Source organism: Chlamydotis macqueenii, chromosome Z (genome assembly GCF_036417535.1).
Source record: "Chlamydotis macqueenii isolate bChlMac1 chromosome Z, bChlMac1.mat, whole genome shotgun sequence".
Classification (NCBI taxonomy): domain Eukaryota; kingdom Metazoa; phylum Chordata; class Aves; order Otidiformes; family Otididae; genus Chlamydotis; species Chlamydotis macqueenii.
Window position 1 is genome coordinate 22,167,659 of NC_141593.1, and position 14,235 is coordinate 22,181,893.

The 14,235-nt window shown below is 35.3% G+C and overlaps 1 protein-coding gene across 12 annotated transcripts in view; it reads left to right on the forward strand.

The window, feature by feature from the left end:
- ERBIN (erbb2 interacting protein) overlaps positions 1-14,235 on the forward strand; it is a 122,736-nt gene that overhangs the window by 76,848 nt on the left and 31,653 nt on the right. For all 12 annotated transcript variants that reach the window (XM_086771304.1, XM_086771314.1, XM_086771313.1 and 9 more), the window contains 5 exons: positions 4,733-4,789; positions 10,741-10,804; positions 11,993-12,067; positions 13,393-13,537; positions 14,019-14,091. In XM_086771304.1, the coding sequence (XP_086627430.1) occupies positions 4,733-4,789; positions 10,741-10,804; positions 11,993-12,067; positions 13,393-13,537; positions 14,019-14,091 (414 nt within the window). The remainder of the gene's footprint in view (positions 1-4,732; positions 4,790-10,740; positions 10,805-11,992; positions 12,068-13,392; positions 13,538-14,018; positions 14,092-14,235) is intronic.

Here is a 14,235-nt window from a genome sequence, read left to right on the forward strand (position 1 = left end):
TGTCAGGGTCTCTGTTACAGCAGTTCCCATTAGAAATCTGGTTTCCTGCATCAGTTGCTCTCTCTGACTGATATTCGTTTGTTCCACAGTGTAATTGCCAGAATCTCTCATGAGTGTTGTCCCCCAGTCTCTCATCTGCTGTTCTTACAGTGTTTTCATATCCCTCTTTTAGTTTGTTAGACTAAACAAAATTCTGTTTCTCTCTGGTATGGCAGATTTTCCTTTGTGCCTGATTATATTCATATATCTTGGAATGAGTTTCAGTTTGGATTAATCTTCTTTTTGATGGAGGATGATGACATATGTAGTTATATTTAGAATTCAAATTGAGATCTCTTCATGGCTTGTATAATGTCATTATTATCTTCTTGTTTCTCTTGGAAATGTCTGTGGTTATGTTCTAGTGTTCCACTAGCTCTTTTCGCAGCTGCCTAGTGTCATTTCCCACATGATTGACTAATGTGTTGGACACCTCAGTTAGAAATGGCTGATGCCTCTACAAGGAAATAATGAGTACTTGACTTGGTGCTCTGGCATCTCGACCCTTTTAAAATTTTTTTTAAGTCCTTAAGCTTGTACAAGTTTTTTCCCTACAGTGTCCTAATAACTCACTGTATAATCTGTGACTGTCTTTTGTGGCATCAGCCAACTTAAACATTTTTCCCATCCTTTAAGATTGCTGTTAAAAAATATTGAACAAGGTAATCCCAAAATGGGTCTTGGAGCACTTCTGTCAGTAACATTCAGCCTGATACTTAGGAAAGAAAACTTTGTGTAATGCAAATTATTTTCAGTATATTCTTGCAGAATTTTATTACATTTATCTCCATGCTTTATTCTCGCCTTCAAAATTTGTGCTGAAGTTTTGCATACTATTCGGGTGAAGATTATCCAATCTTTTTTCCTCTTCTTTAAGAGCATTACGTACTTGCTGTCCTTCAGTGATGTTGTACTGGTCCAGCCTGTTAGGCTTACTAAAAAATCACCAGATTTTTTATTAGATGTGCCAGTTCCTTTGGAATTCTGAGGTGTTAAGGTGGGGTTTTTTGCCTCCACTCCCAAATTCTGATTTGAATGCATTAATATTGGCACAGATCCCAGAATTAGCCTTTTATACCAGTGTACAGAAATCTGAGAATTGCTTATGCTTACCTAAGAAAGTCATCTGTTGTATTTAAGTACATCATGGATATTTACATTTAAATATACAAATGTATAAGCAGAGCATTTTAAAGTTGAAGCTCACTGCATGCTAATTTTGACAGGCTTTAAAAGGGAAACATTGTTTACGGATGGATATTTAAGATAAGCAAGTCATTCATCTTCAATGTCATTCTAAAACCTGTGAGAATGTTGTCTGTAATGTAGAGTATTGCTTCCAGAGGCTTTTTACTGTGATGTTGCAATGAATTTACTTTAATCATCTTTCTCAACAATTTGCCAGTAGTATTTGCAGTAACGGTTATTTTTCGTAATACCTACTTTTGGATAATTTTTTTTCATAGATGTACATTGATAATCAAATTGGGGACTTAATTTAGTTATGTATATGCAATTTTGCTGCAACTTCTGCAAATGCAACTTGCTATAGGATACATGTATTTCAGTTCTCTTGCCTTTATATTTTAGTTATGATTAAAAAAAAAAAATTCTGCTGTAGCCAAACTGCAAAGGAAGTGGAAAAAAAAAAAAAAGAACATCTCTCTGAAATATTTTTAGCTTTTCAAGGAATGACTGCTATTGAACAACGAGTTTAAGTGTGCCTACTGTATGTTTTACATTGTTTACAGATTGTATAGTTAAAGAAATCAGATTTAGAAGAATATTGATCTTATGCTGGCAAGGTGTTCACACAGAGATTTTGTTTTATTTAAAAGTAAGCTACATTTAAAAAACATTCTTATTTGGTTACATTAAATAGCAATACTGCAACAGTTATTTTGTTGAGACCATTACCCCAGGTAAAGTTGAATAATGCTTTGTTACAGCTTTATGTTTACATTGATTTGTAAATATTTATGTGGTTATGGGTTTTTACAGTTGAGAAATTAAATATTTCTGTATAAATATGACAAATCTTTTTGATAGCATGGCACAGGAAATATATATATTCTGCCACTATGACTTCTATTTTTCCTTTAGTATAAGTGGACTAGTTCTCTGTATTTCTTTTCTAAATGAAACCCCACTTTTTCAGTTCCATTATAGCAATTCAGATGCTTAGCATGGGAGTTTACACCAGGAATTTAAAGAGCAGCTAGGCTGAGTATTTGATGTGTGTTATTATATTAAACTTGAATTAACTCTTCCAGTCATAATGGAAGAAGTTACAACTACTTCAGTCCAATATTTCTTAATCAATTATGGCAAGAAAATTACTAGTTTAGACACAGACTGTATCTCCCAGCCAGGAGAGGTTGAAAATATTTCCCTGGTAGCTCTACAGATAAGAAATTTGATATTTGTACCTCCAGTTTCTTAGGGCTAGCTGAAGAAAGAGTAGGACGTGAAACAAAGTCACAAAGCTATGAACCCTTCTATCACCAAAGGCAGTCTTTAAGTTCACAGAATTAGCTTATTAGAAGTGTTCTGACTAAAGTCAACAAAGTGTCTGTGTACATATGTGTAGTTTAGCATATGAATGGAGGTTTGCTTTTACTACTCTCAACTGAGGCATTTGACTACATACTTATATTGTGAAGAAAAGCTGCAAACTGTGTAGCTATTTTCCCTGTAATCAAAGCAGAACACCAACTGGAGCCTAATACAGTGTTTGGTTGTGCTTGGGTTCAGAAGTTCAAGCCCAAGATGACCACTCAAATCTGAGGGTAAACAAACAAGTTCTGTTTTGTCACTCTCATGGTTTTAACCCCAGCTGGCAACTAAGGCCCACACAGCCGCTTGCTCGCTCCCCTCCAGTGGGATGGGGGAGAGAACCAGAAGAGTAAAAGTGAGAAAACTTGTCGGTTGAGATAAAGACAGTTTAAAAGGTAAAGCAAAAGCTGTGCACGCAAACAAAGCAAAACAAAGAATTTTATTACTGCTCACCGTCAGCAGGCAGGTGTTCAGCCATCTCCAGCAAAGCGGGGCTCCACCACAGGTAATGGTTACTTGGGCAGACAAATGCCATAACTCCAAACACTCCCCCTTTCCTTCTTCTTCCCCTAGCTTTATATGCTGAGCATGGCATCGCATGGTGTGGGATATCCCAGTTGGGGTCAGCTGTCCTGGCTGTGTCCCCTCCCAACATCTGACAGCCTGCTAGCTGGTGGGGTGGTGCAAAGGGCAGAAAAGGCCTTGACTCTGTGTAAGCACTGCTCAGCGATAGTTGAAATATCCCCGTGTTATCAACACTGTTTTCAGCACAAATCCAAAACATAGCCCCATACTAGCTACTGTAAAGAAAATTAACTCTTTCCCAGCCAAAACCAGCAGTCACAGATTGGTATCATAGGATGCAGGTAGGGTAATAAGGCTAGGAAGTCCTTTCCAGTTCTGTCCTAGATTGACAGCAGTGTTGTTACCACAAACTGGATTTTTATTAGGGTATTCTTTCAGAACTGTTAGTGGGTTGGTTTTTCTTTAGAAGTTGGGGAGAGGAGGTTCCCCTCCAGCAGTTACTACCAGATGGCAAGTACTGCTTGCAGTGCTGGGCTACATTGACCTCTGCTCTGTTTCAAGGTGATTGTTGTATTCTTAGGTTATTCATAGGCACAGCAGATTGCTATTTTCAAATGCATTAAAAATGACCTTATATCCAGAGCAAAAATAAGTTGTTTTCAGCTTTCTATTTTTACTTTAAGTGTAGTTCTTACTACCTAATCAAAATCAAAGGTTTTGTCTTTGTCCTTACAATGTACTCGGTTAAGAGCCTTCAGGAAAGACTGCTCTGTTCACTGAGCTCTTTTTTTAGTCAGGAGGGCTGTTAGTGGGTCACATGTAGAACTCTTGTCTTTACAATCCTGTCTGTCTTTAAACCAAACTCAGTCTCTGTATTTCATTTAACAACAAGATAGTCTTGTCACTGCTGTCCTGGTGCAAAAAAATTCCACTGGGGATGGTACGTAGCTTGAATGTCAAGACTGCTTTGAACTTATCTTGGCCAAGCAGTTGAGTTTGGGATTTGGAGGTTACTTATCTCGCAAGCAAGGATTTACTGAAGGAAAGGTCAAAGTGCCTTCTAACAGAAATATCAAAACGTATTAAGAAGCTGACTAGAAAGAGAATATGGAAGGAAATCTAAGAAAAATTTAAGGGTTGTTTTTACAATGTGGAAGACCACAGATATTCCTCTGATGAGGCTTTTTGTATGAAATAGTTTGATACATTACCAGTATTAGAAATTCAGCATCTTAACTTGTGTAGGCTGATCCTACCTTTCTTCTATTACTTCTTTGTTTACTTCTATATGTGATGATAATATGTACCCATCATGAATCCAATTAAGTGCCTTAAAGTCTTTCGGATGAAGAAAGACACATGGCTTCAAACAGATCCAGAAAAGCAGGCAAGATCTAGTTTGTTTCCTGCGTTACCAAAACCAAACCCCAATAAATTAATGAATTTAAAATAACATGCAGATTTATGCACAAAGCATACTAGCATTCTTACAGAAAAAGTATTTCAGACTTGCAGATCTTTTTTGAAACTCAGTAATGTAAGTAAGTTCAGAGATTGCTTTTGTCGTAAAATACAGTATATTGTGATAATCTTTTACACCTTTCTGTTACAGATTAACTAAACTCCAGATATTGGAACTTAGAGAAAACCAATTAAAAATACTGCCAAAGTAAGTATGGATGACATTTAAACAACTTTGGAGGGTTTTTTCTGTAGTTATATTAATAATGTTGTACATATTGAAAAGTAGATCACAGCTTAAAATGTGTAGCTAAGTAACTAGATTAAGATCTCACAAGGGACTTTGCCTTCATACTGCTGAAATTTTATCTCTCTTCAGACTCTCTAGTCTACCTGTTCAGAGATTTTTTTATTATTATTTTTTTCTATCCCTGTCCAGCTCTGGATTTCTGATCCACCTGTTGAGCTTCTTAAATCAGCACGTAGGCATGTCAGGATGATCATTCTGAGATGTATTGTATGGCTGCCCAGATGCTCATCTGGGTATGGTTCTGATGGGCGAGTGTCTGAGATGTAGGCATTGGTAATTAAGATCGTCATCTCTAAATCAATGTTGAGTTTGAAATGTTTGCTCAGAATAACTGAGGGAATGTGATTCGGATGACTTGAACACTTCTTATAGTTTAAGATAATTCAGGGCTGAAGAAAGTAATAACTCGTTATGCGTTGTGTGGAATCTGTTATGCCATGCCTATTCTATAATGCAACAGGCTTGTTTAACATAATGGCCGCATAGGCTTCAAATGTGTTTTCGTTAATAGTAAAATAGTTCTGGAGATTGTTAGAGCATTTGTTTTAACAGTAAATCCAATTGTACCTTTCTCTTGTAATCTAGCATCTTTCTAAACCCTACCTTGCAATTCTCAGTTGTTTCATCAAACAAGCCCAAGCTGATGGTGTTGCAGTTCTTGCTGTTTCGATGAGCTAAAGCAAGGCTCTGAATTTTCTGACTTGGACCCTGGAGGTCTAAGTGGGTTAACAGAGATATAAAACGTCAAAGAAGAGAGAAACTGAGATCCCAAAGATAGGATGTGAATAACCAGCTGTAGAGTCCTGAATATGTTGTGGTGTGCTATAAAAGGCGTTCTCCTCCAGCAAAAGAAACTAGTAAAGAGTGGTACTGGTTTTGATGAATGAAAGATGTTTTGGTGGAGAAGAGGATGAGCTAACAATTAAATATTCACTCTGTCTCATGCTAGCAGCCTACAGCATGCAGTAGGCTGAAGTGTGAAAAATACAACAAATACAACAGCCAGTTTTCTTAGTGACTGTACCTAATTATATGCCTAAGACATGACCAAGGGGTATGTTCTACTGGAATTCCCTTTTTGTGTGCCTAGATACTGTACTGTGGTGTTTGCTGTATAAAGATGCCAGAACTTGTCTGGAATGAAATGTGTAGCATCAGAAAGTGTGAATTTAAATCTTACAGGCGTGAAGCATTCTACTCATTCATGTGATATAAATATTCTCTAGCTTTCTTTGCTCTTTCTGCTATCACTAATTTTCAGTAGAAAAAAAATTAGAGGACGTGTAGTTTGGAGTAGTAGCTGTGTAAATTAAATTACTCCCAACTGAGGAACAGTAGCTATAATTAAAATTTATAGCTAATACAGATTTTATTTATAGAATTATTCTGACCTTAATTGCCATAATTAACACTAATAGCATGAATTACATGCAATATTTTAAAAAGAGTAGTTTACAGAGGTCTCTTGTAATGATAAGAGAGATTTAAATAAATGCTGTAATGTATTTAAGCCAAATACAATTTCTGTTGAAGTTGCTGGGAATTTTTTTGTGGACTTCAGTGTTTTCAGGGTTTCATCCTTGCTGGAAAGCTAAACAGCAGCTGTTGTGAAGATATCATCTGCAGCACCTCCATAATGATCTACAGTACATGCTGAGATGCCACCTTTAGTATTCTCTTCTGGTACTCTTGTGGTTCAGTTAGGGGAGATGAAGGCTATTGAGACTACTTTTTTGTTTGGTTTTGGTTTTTTTGCAGGGGGGTTATGTGTTTCAATTTAACCATATTAATATACATTTTGCTACAGTGAGGCAGTGGAAACAGATTGTTTATGCACGATTACACTGGGGAGGAGAAATTCATTGTGGCATCCCTAGTATGCAAGAGGTGAATCTGCCTTTCTGGGTAATAAAACCGTGCAGCAGTTGACCTGACCAACAAAAACGTCCATGGCCTGGCTTTAACTATTATGTTAGAACAGAAGCTGATGTGAAATTTGAACTTGCACAGTTTTCCAATTTAAAAGGAATGTGCTATACAGCTTTAAACAGTGTAGAAAATCCAAAGGCTTTTTTATGAAGCTAATAAGGTGTAGCAGTACATGCTAATATTTTTGCTATAGTATATAACTATCTTTACTTGTTTCTGTGTCACTCTCTCCTTTTAAGTATTTTTGTACCTACAGTGAATTCTTTCAGATTTGTAATGAGAAATGTATTTGGATAAATTTCTACTAAATCAGCTAGCCTTCCTGCTGAATTAAACATGCACATAATTTTTAACACTAAAGCATAAAGCACTTGAAAGACTGTTGATCAAAACGAGTAATTAATGCCAACACAGTAAATCAACCTTGCCTTGTGCCAAATGCATCATTTTGCTTGGAGATTATCCACAGCCAGAGACTGTAAAACTGGCAGTATTATAATGCAAACCAGCTCAAATGAGAACATTTCTGCTGAAAGGAAGGCAAAAATACGCAGAGACTATTTTAGAGTCATTTATCTGAAAGGTAGCTGGAAGTTGGGAAAGTGATCCAATGGATATATAAGAAGTTCATTTGTTTGGAGTTAATTTTAAGGCCTCTGTCTGTTGCCTAATTGTCAATAAAAAGAGTAACTTTTTAGAAAGAAGCAACTTATTCGAGAGTGTAATTACGATGATTCAGAGCCCAATCTTGCTATCAGAGACACTTCTTGAATTATTTGCTACTTGAAATAAATGATGATGTTAACCTTAGTGAAACTGATTATTTACAATATCAGAATCTGAGGCATAATTTAGACTACCTGATCTCGTTTTGTTGGATTGATTTGACAGCAAGTTCAGTAATATGAATTATTACACAGATTTTTTTTCAGTTTATGGAAGAGATTACATAGCACCATGGCAAAGATAGAAGTAGGTGTAACTCAGGGATCATGTAAACTTTTGTTTCCAGTCCTGTATTCCTCTTCCTTTAGTATTGAATTTTCCTGTTACTTTAACATTATTGGAAGCTTTGTTTGCATTTTGTCTGAAGTTGCTCTATAAACAATTCAGAAAAGTAAAGAGATATCAGTCAAAGAATAGCTGAAAGTGCTACAGATTAGGCAAGCAGTGGGGAAGAGGAGGAAAATAACTGCAGCCCTGGTCTTGCAAACACATTTGTGTGTGTTTTACAGTTGAGTGGATGTGTTTGCTAGATTACAAATATTTTTCTGAGGGAAAAAAAAAAAAGGCCCCCAAATCAGTAAAGTTACTTGGTTATACTGTTAATGTTACATAATGTTGATATTACACATACTTGAAAGAGGTTTGCAGATACTTGGTCTGGTTCCAAATGGCAACACACCAGGACCCTTGATGGAAAACTGTAACAGTATTTATGTATTTATTTTTCTAGTAAGATAGTGAAGATTAAGGCAAGAATGGAAACTTTGGGTTGCTGTAGAGCCATTAAAAATCTAGCACTAGCAGGATGGGAAGGGAAGAGAGCACCTAGGTCTTCAGTTGCTGTCTGTAGTGTAATTTGGCAGTGGGTAGAAGTGGAGCTGCATTGCTTAGATTCTGTGAATCTGATGTTAGCTGTAGAAGCAGTTTGGTCTCACACTTGAATGGTGTAGAGGAGAAAGGAAAAAAAATCACTCAGACCTTAGAATGTGTTAGCCTGGGGAATTGATTGGGGACGGGGGGGTGGTGTTTCTTTACCAAAATATTAAAATTAACAGTGAAGAGTTCATGCTGAGTTAGAAGAAAAAAATCCATTCATGTCAAACCACAGTAAAAATCCTCATCTGACTGTGTTTCAGTTCAGCCTCATCAAAATTCACTTAAATCAGATTGAACTTCCAAATTTTGTTGGTGTTTTCTCATTCGGTTTTAAAATTTGTATTTCCTTCTAAGCTGAAAATTCAGATCAAATAAAAATGAAGGTACTGTCATAAAACTGTTGAAAGGACTATTAAAAAGTTAAAATAAGCCAATTTTAAAAAAATATTGAAATAAATTTATTAAGTTTAATCCCACATAGCTATGAATCTCCCTTTTTGAGGCTGAAATATAGATAATCAGTGAAGTTTTGAACTGTTCTCTCTAGTAGCCCTTAGTCTAGCTAACAGGGCTTGAAAACACAAGGAATCTAAAGACTTTTAAAATCAAAACTATTATGAAGAGTACCATATGGTGTTACAGTATGGTTTTGAAAGCTGCAGAATGATATGTGAGATCCTTTAAGGGACTTTTCAGCTCTGCTTTTGGGAGCAGCATTGAGGCAAAGTTTTTAGAATATATGGCACTAAAATTGATATTGGCATAGTCTCATAAAGCTTTGAGCAATTCAGCTTGTGTAGTGTTTCAGAGAGACTTAGATTATTTATGTTAGAATTAGAAAGTGAATTTTAGCAACTGACTTACTGGTAATCATCTGGTTCATCACATTAAGAAATGAGGGAAAATATTTCTCAGATTCTTCTGGAAGTAGCCTTTTCATGTATTTTTTTCCTTTTCTTCTTTGGGACAGTGGGAATGTGAGTTAAAAGGTTTCCCCTAAAGCCTGTATGTAGTATGTGTGCAGTGCTTCTACTTTTTCTTGATCATGTCTTTACCTACTTATGCTAAATTCCTAGTTTGTCCCCAGCATAATTACTATTATATAATGAAAATCAAATCTAGACAAATGTTGAGTATAATCCTGTTTGGAGATTGTTTCATGAATCATGTTAATAATCATATTAACTTACTTCCAATAAATAAGGCATTTTTCAATAGAATGTAATTTTTGAACTGTATATTTAGAGCAACGGTAATACTTAGTGTGTTTGAAGAACAACTGAAGCTTTGAATAGCTGTGTAGAGCATGTTGTGCTCATGCAGATGTTTTTTAAAGATATTAGTGTTCATACATATATTCTGATAACATAAAAGACACTACCATTTAGAAGCCCTTATATTTAGTTTTCCAGAATGTTATAGTATTTACATACTTATGGTCTATATTTGAAAATTCTACACACTATTAATTGTTCTATGGCAATCTGTTATTGAATAAATACAGAACATATTGTCATGCGAGATTCCCAGCCCCTTTGAAAATATTTTTAGGTAGTACTGCTGTTGACTGGAGTACTGATTGTGTAGACCACCATGAACAGTGGTAGATAATCTCTGAGGGTTTCCCAAAGTAAACTTTAAATGGAGGAAATTTTTTTTCCAAAACACAGCTTCAAATAATGGATCTTAATTTATTTCAGTCATTGATTTACTCTTTCCCATAGTTGGCTTAAAGAGTATTGATGTGTCACAAAATCCAATTTAATAATCTGATTTGTTGTAGGACTAGAGAAATATTTAGGATTCCAGACCATAACATATCAAAGCAACTTTGTCAGCAGCCTGGAGGGGAAGAAAGGTAGTGTTGGTTACTGTAATTCAACAGTGGTCTTTCCTGTCTTAGCTGATCATTAGGCAGTGGTCTTTCTTTGGGAAGAAAACAAGCAGTTAACTAGCCTTTGGCTGCTGAGAAAGCTTTCTGTGACTGTAGGTGAAAAGCTGAAGCACTCAGAAGAGCAGCTTCACTGAGTTACTCTTGATCATAAAGATTACTCTAGTAGTCTTTAGTTTTTGTAAAATGATCTGTAGATGAGTTGCATTGTACTTTTTCATGTGATGCTCAGTGGTTGGCATGGTCATCGATATGTGCCTGGTTGAACCATGTGTGAAAATTGACCTTATTTAGATACCAGTTCAGTTACAGAACAGCATCCCTACCTGCTACTGCTTAAAATAATATATTTGTAAGAATACAGGAAGATCAGATGTAACTGTTTTTTTCTTAAATCTAATTCCTTATTAATCCCCTTCCTGTGCAGAACCATGTCCAGACTGACTCAGCTGGAGAGACTGGACTTAGGAAGTAATGAATTCACAGAAGTGGTGAGTTTGGCCTTAGTAACAGAGCTTTGTATCTTTTATCATTCTCTTTATCCTTTAATCTATTTTTAATCAATATGAAAACATAAACATCAGCTTAAGAGTTGTGCTATTAAGCAAATATGTATACCTCCTGCTACTTTATGGAGCCTGTTGTAAAAGTTGTGCATATTCTGATGAATATGACTATGTTTTTCCTCAGTTTGAAAACAAGATGCTGTGATATTGTCTAGTTACTGTATTGGTAAAAAATTAATGCTAATATGTGTTTGACTTATAAACATAATTATTTGGCTTATAATAAATTCTAAACTCTTATTGGTTATCATATATTTGTATTTGTATTTGGTAAAAGCACAAAAAAAGTGTGAAGCTGCTTTTTTTGGATAAAGGTCTGTCTGAAAGGTAGGCTTTAGTTAAGATTTTCGCTTGGAAAATTAATTATTGAGAGTCAGGGCTGCACGTTATTCAGGAATGCTGGATATCTGTAATATAACAAAATTGAGTTCTGCATTTAACTTAAATTTGTTGTAGCTGTTAAGGTGCAGTAGCACCTGTTTTATATTACTTTCTCAGAAGGGAAGTTTAAATAGGAAAACATGTGTAACAAGGATGTTTACCAAGAAGTGGTCTTTCTCTGATATGTAAGATACTTCTAGCAATAAGTTGTTAGAAGCACAATCATTCCCTTCATGTTATGGATGGAGTGATTTGCTTGTATCATGCAGATGCACCACTTGTTGCTGGAAAATTTAAATTTATTTTCCTTTTCCCCCAAAACACAAATATTTGTGGTTTTTAAAAAACAGATCTTCTGAGTTGATAGAATTTAAGGGTTTTTAGACCTCCTCCATGAGAGAGGAAACTTTGCACATAACATTTATTTATTTTGTGCTCCAGTTGAAAAATAATGTTTTTTGCTTAAAAAAAAAAAGAAACCAAAACCAACAACCACTTTCTGTAAGGATTATTTAGTGCTGTGGTCAAATTCTTAAAATATTTTTGTATATCTAGTAGGTATTTACATTTCAAAAAGTTAATTATATGGGTTTTCTTGTACCCAGTGAAACAATGTATGTAACAGCTATAATAAGACATTACTTAAAGTTGGAATAAATGAATCACTGAAGTTGTTTTTGCCTTTCACTATTTTCTATATGAAGTTTTTAAAAAAATGTCTTCCCTTTACAGCCTGAAGTACTTGAACAACTGAGTGGTTTAAAGGAATTTTGGATGGATGGTAATAGACTAACACTTATTCCAGGGGTAAGTTCTTCTACTGTGTTAAACATTTAGTATTTTAATTTACAGTGGTATTTGCTTTGTCAGCTATCATATATATTAAAGATGCTATGTAATTTTAATGTTACTCAAAGCCAAAAGTTTAAATGCCACTTAAATGCTTAACTAGTCTACTTAGGAATTGTCACTAATCATGAGACTTGGGTACACAGGTTTTCTTTCATTTAAAGTTATATCCCTCTCATCTGAAAATTATGCTGTAACTCAGGAAAGGGGCAAAAATTCTAGATCAAACCACGGATCAAATTTAGGGTTGACTGGTTCTTCCAAAAAGGAATAATTTTTTGTTATACAGCAAGCAGGAATTTAAAGGATAAATATGCTGGGTGAATTTCTACTGGTTATGGCTGTAAAGCTAGCAATGCCTGTTCAGGTGCTATATCTACAGGGAGCATGGCCAGCTCTTGAGAAAATGTTCTATTGACTTCGTCTGGGTTCGTGACATCTCTTAGAATTACATGGAGTCCAGGCTGACACGTTATTGCAGTACTTGTAAACCTGTTCTTACGTTCAGGTGAACTAGTAAATGAGTATTTGAAATTTGGGAAACAACTGGTCTGTTTTCAGACTTAGAATCACTAGCAGTCTTCTGACATGAGGCTTTCTTGGCTAATCAGTCGTCTTCTCTACTGTCTTTCTTCACTTCAGCTAATTCTTCCTTTAAGAGTTGAGTTGGATGTATTAAACTTTTCTACATTGCAATAAAAGTAAAACTGTATTTGTGAAAGTGACTGCATCTTCCCTATGAAGATTTTAGTAGAGTAGTGTGCACAAATCTTCAAGCTTATTCTTACTTCATATGGAAAGGTGATACAAGCTTGTATTTTGGCTTGTTTCTTCAGTTTAGTACAATTAGGGATTCATTGTTGTTGATTGGAAGGTTGAGGAGGATGCAGTTTTACACAAAAGGCAAAAATAAGCATTAAAAGACTTCACTGGAGCTTAATGATGTCCTTACATTATCTATCTCCGTCTGAAGTCTGTTCTAGAGCTTCAGTTACTTGATTCACAGTGACTGATTAAACTGTTGAATTTGCAGCAAACTGACTATAGATACCTGCAGAATTACTGTAGTGTTTCTCTGTGTGTGGAAAAAAATAAACTGTATGTATCTGCACCAAATATTTCATTTAAAATTTGAATATTTTGCATAAAATTGTATTTCAGCATGATAAATAAGTTTTATCATTTCCTCTGACATTACACTTGGGAGACAGTTTGTCAAATCTGCTAGATTTTTTGTTTTGAAGTTGCACTTTCTAGAATGCATTATTTTCTCTTGCATTTAGTTCATAGGCACTTTGAAACAGCTGACCTACTTGGATGTTTCTAAAAACAACATTGAAGTAGTTGAAGAAGGTATTTCAGGTTGTGAAAGCCTCCAAGACCTACTGTTATCCAGTAATTCACTTCAGCAACTGCCAGAGTCTATTGGTTTGTATTTTCAGTTAATTCGTGTTGTTAAAAGCTTATTATAGTTTAGACACAGAACACTTGAAAATAGACAGATGGCATTTTAGATGTAAGTTTCAGTTGATTGAAAGTGCCAGTTTTGGATAAAGCTGTAATGTGTAGCTGAATAACAACATTTGTATTTGTTTTTGTGAATTCTTAATATTACACAGTAGTTTGTAAATGGAAGACAAACTGTTGACTGTAACAGAGTAAAAAAATACTTTTTTTTTCTTTCTCCCCCTTTCTTCCCCCTCCTGCCCATGGCTGGCATGTGGTAAGCTGGCAAATGAGTTCTGTTGGCTCATCTGCTTATTTCCTTAGGTATATAGAACTAATAGGCAAGCCAGGGAAAACAGATGTGGTTGCTTGCCCATAGTGGATCTTTCCCCTTAACTTAAAATTAAAACTAAGCTTAATGAACTCAAATGTCCTTTTTAATTTACTTTTCATTTTATTACAGGTTCCCTGAAGAAGATAACAACACTTAAAATTGATGAAAACCAGTTAATTTATTTGCCAAACTCCATAGGAGGGTAGGTACTTCACCTGAATAAAAAGTTGAATTGCCTTTCTGCACGCTTTTCTGTAACAGTGGCTTCTCTTTTGAATGTTTTTACACCTACTTGATTTAATTTCTTCTACATTTTAGTGTCTTACTGAAATTGAAAGCAAATGTT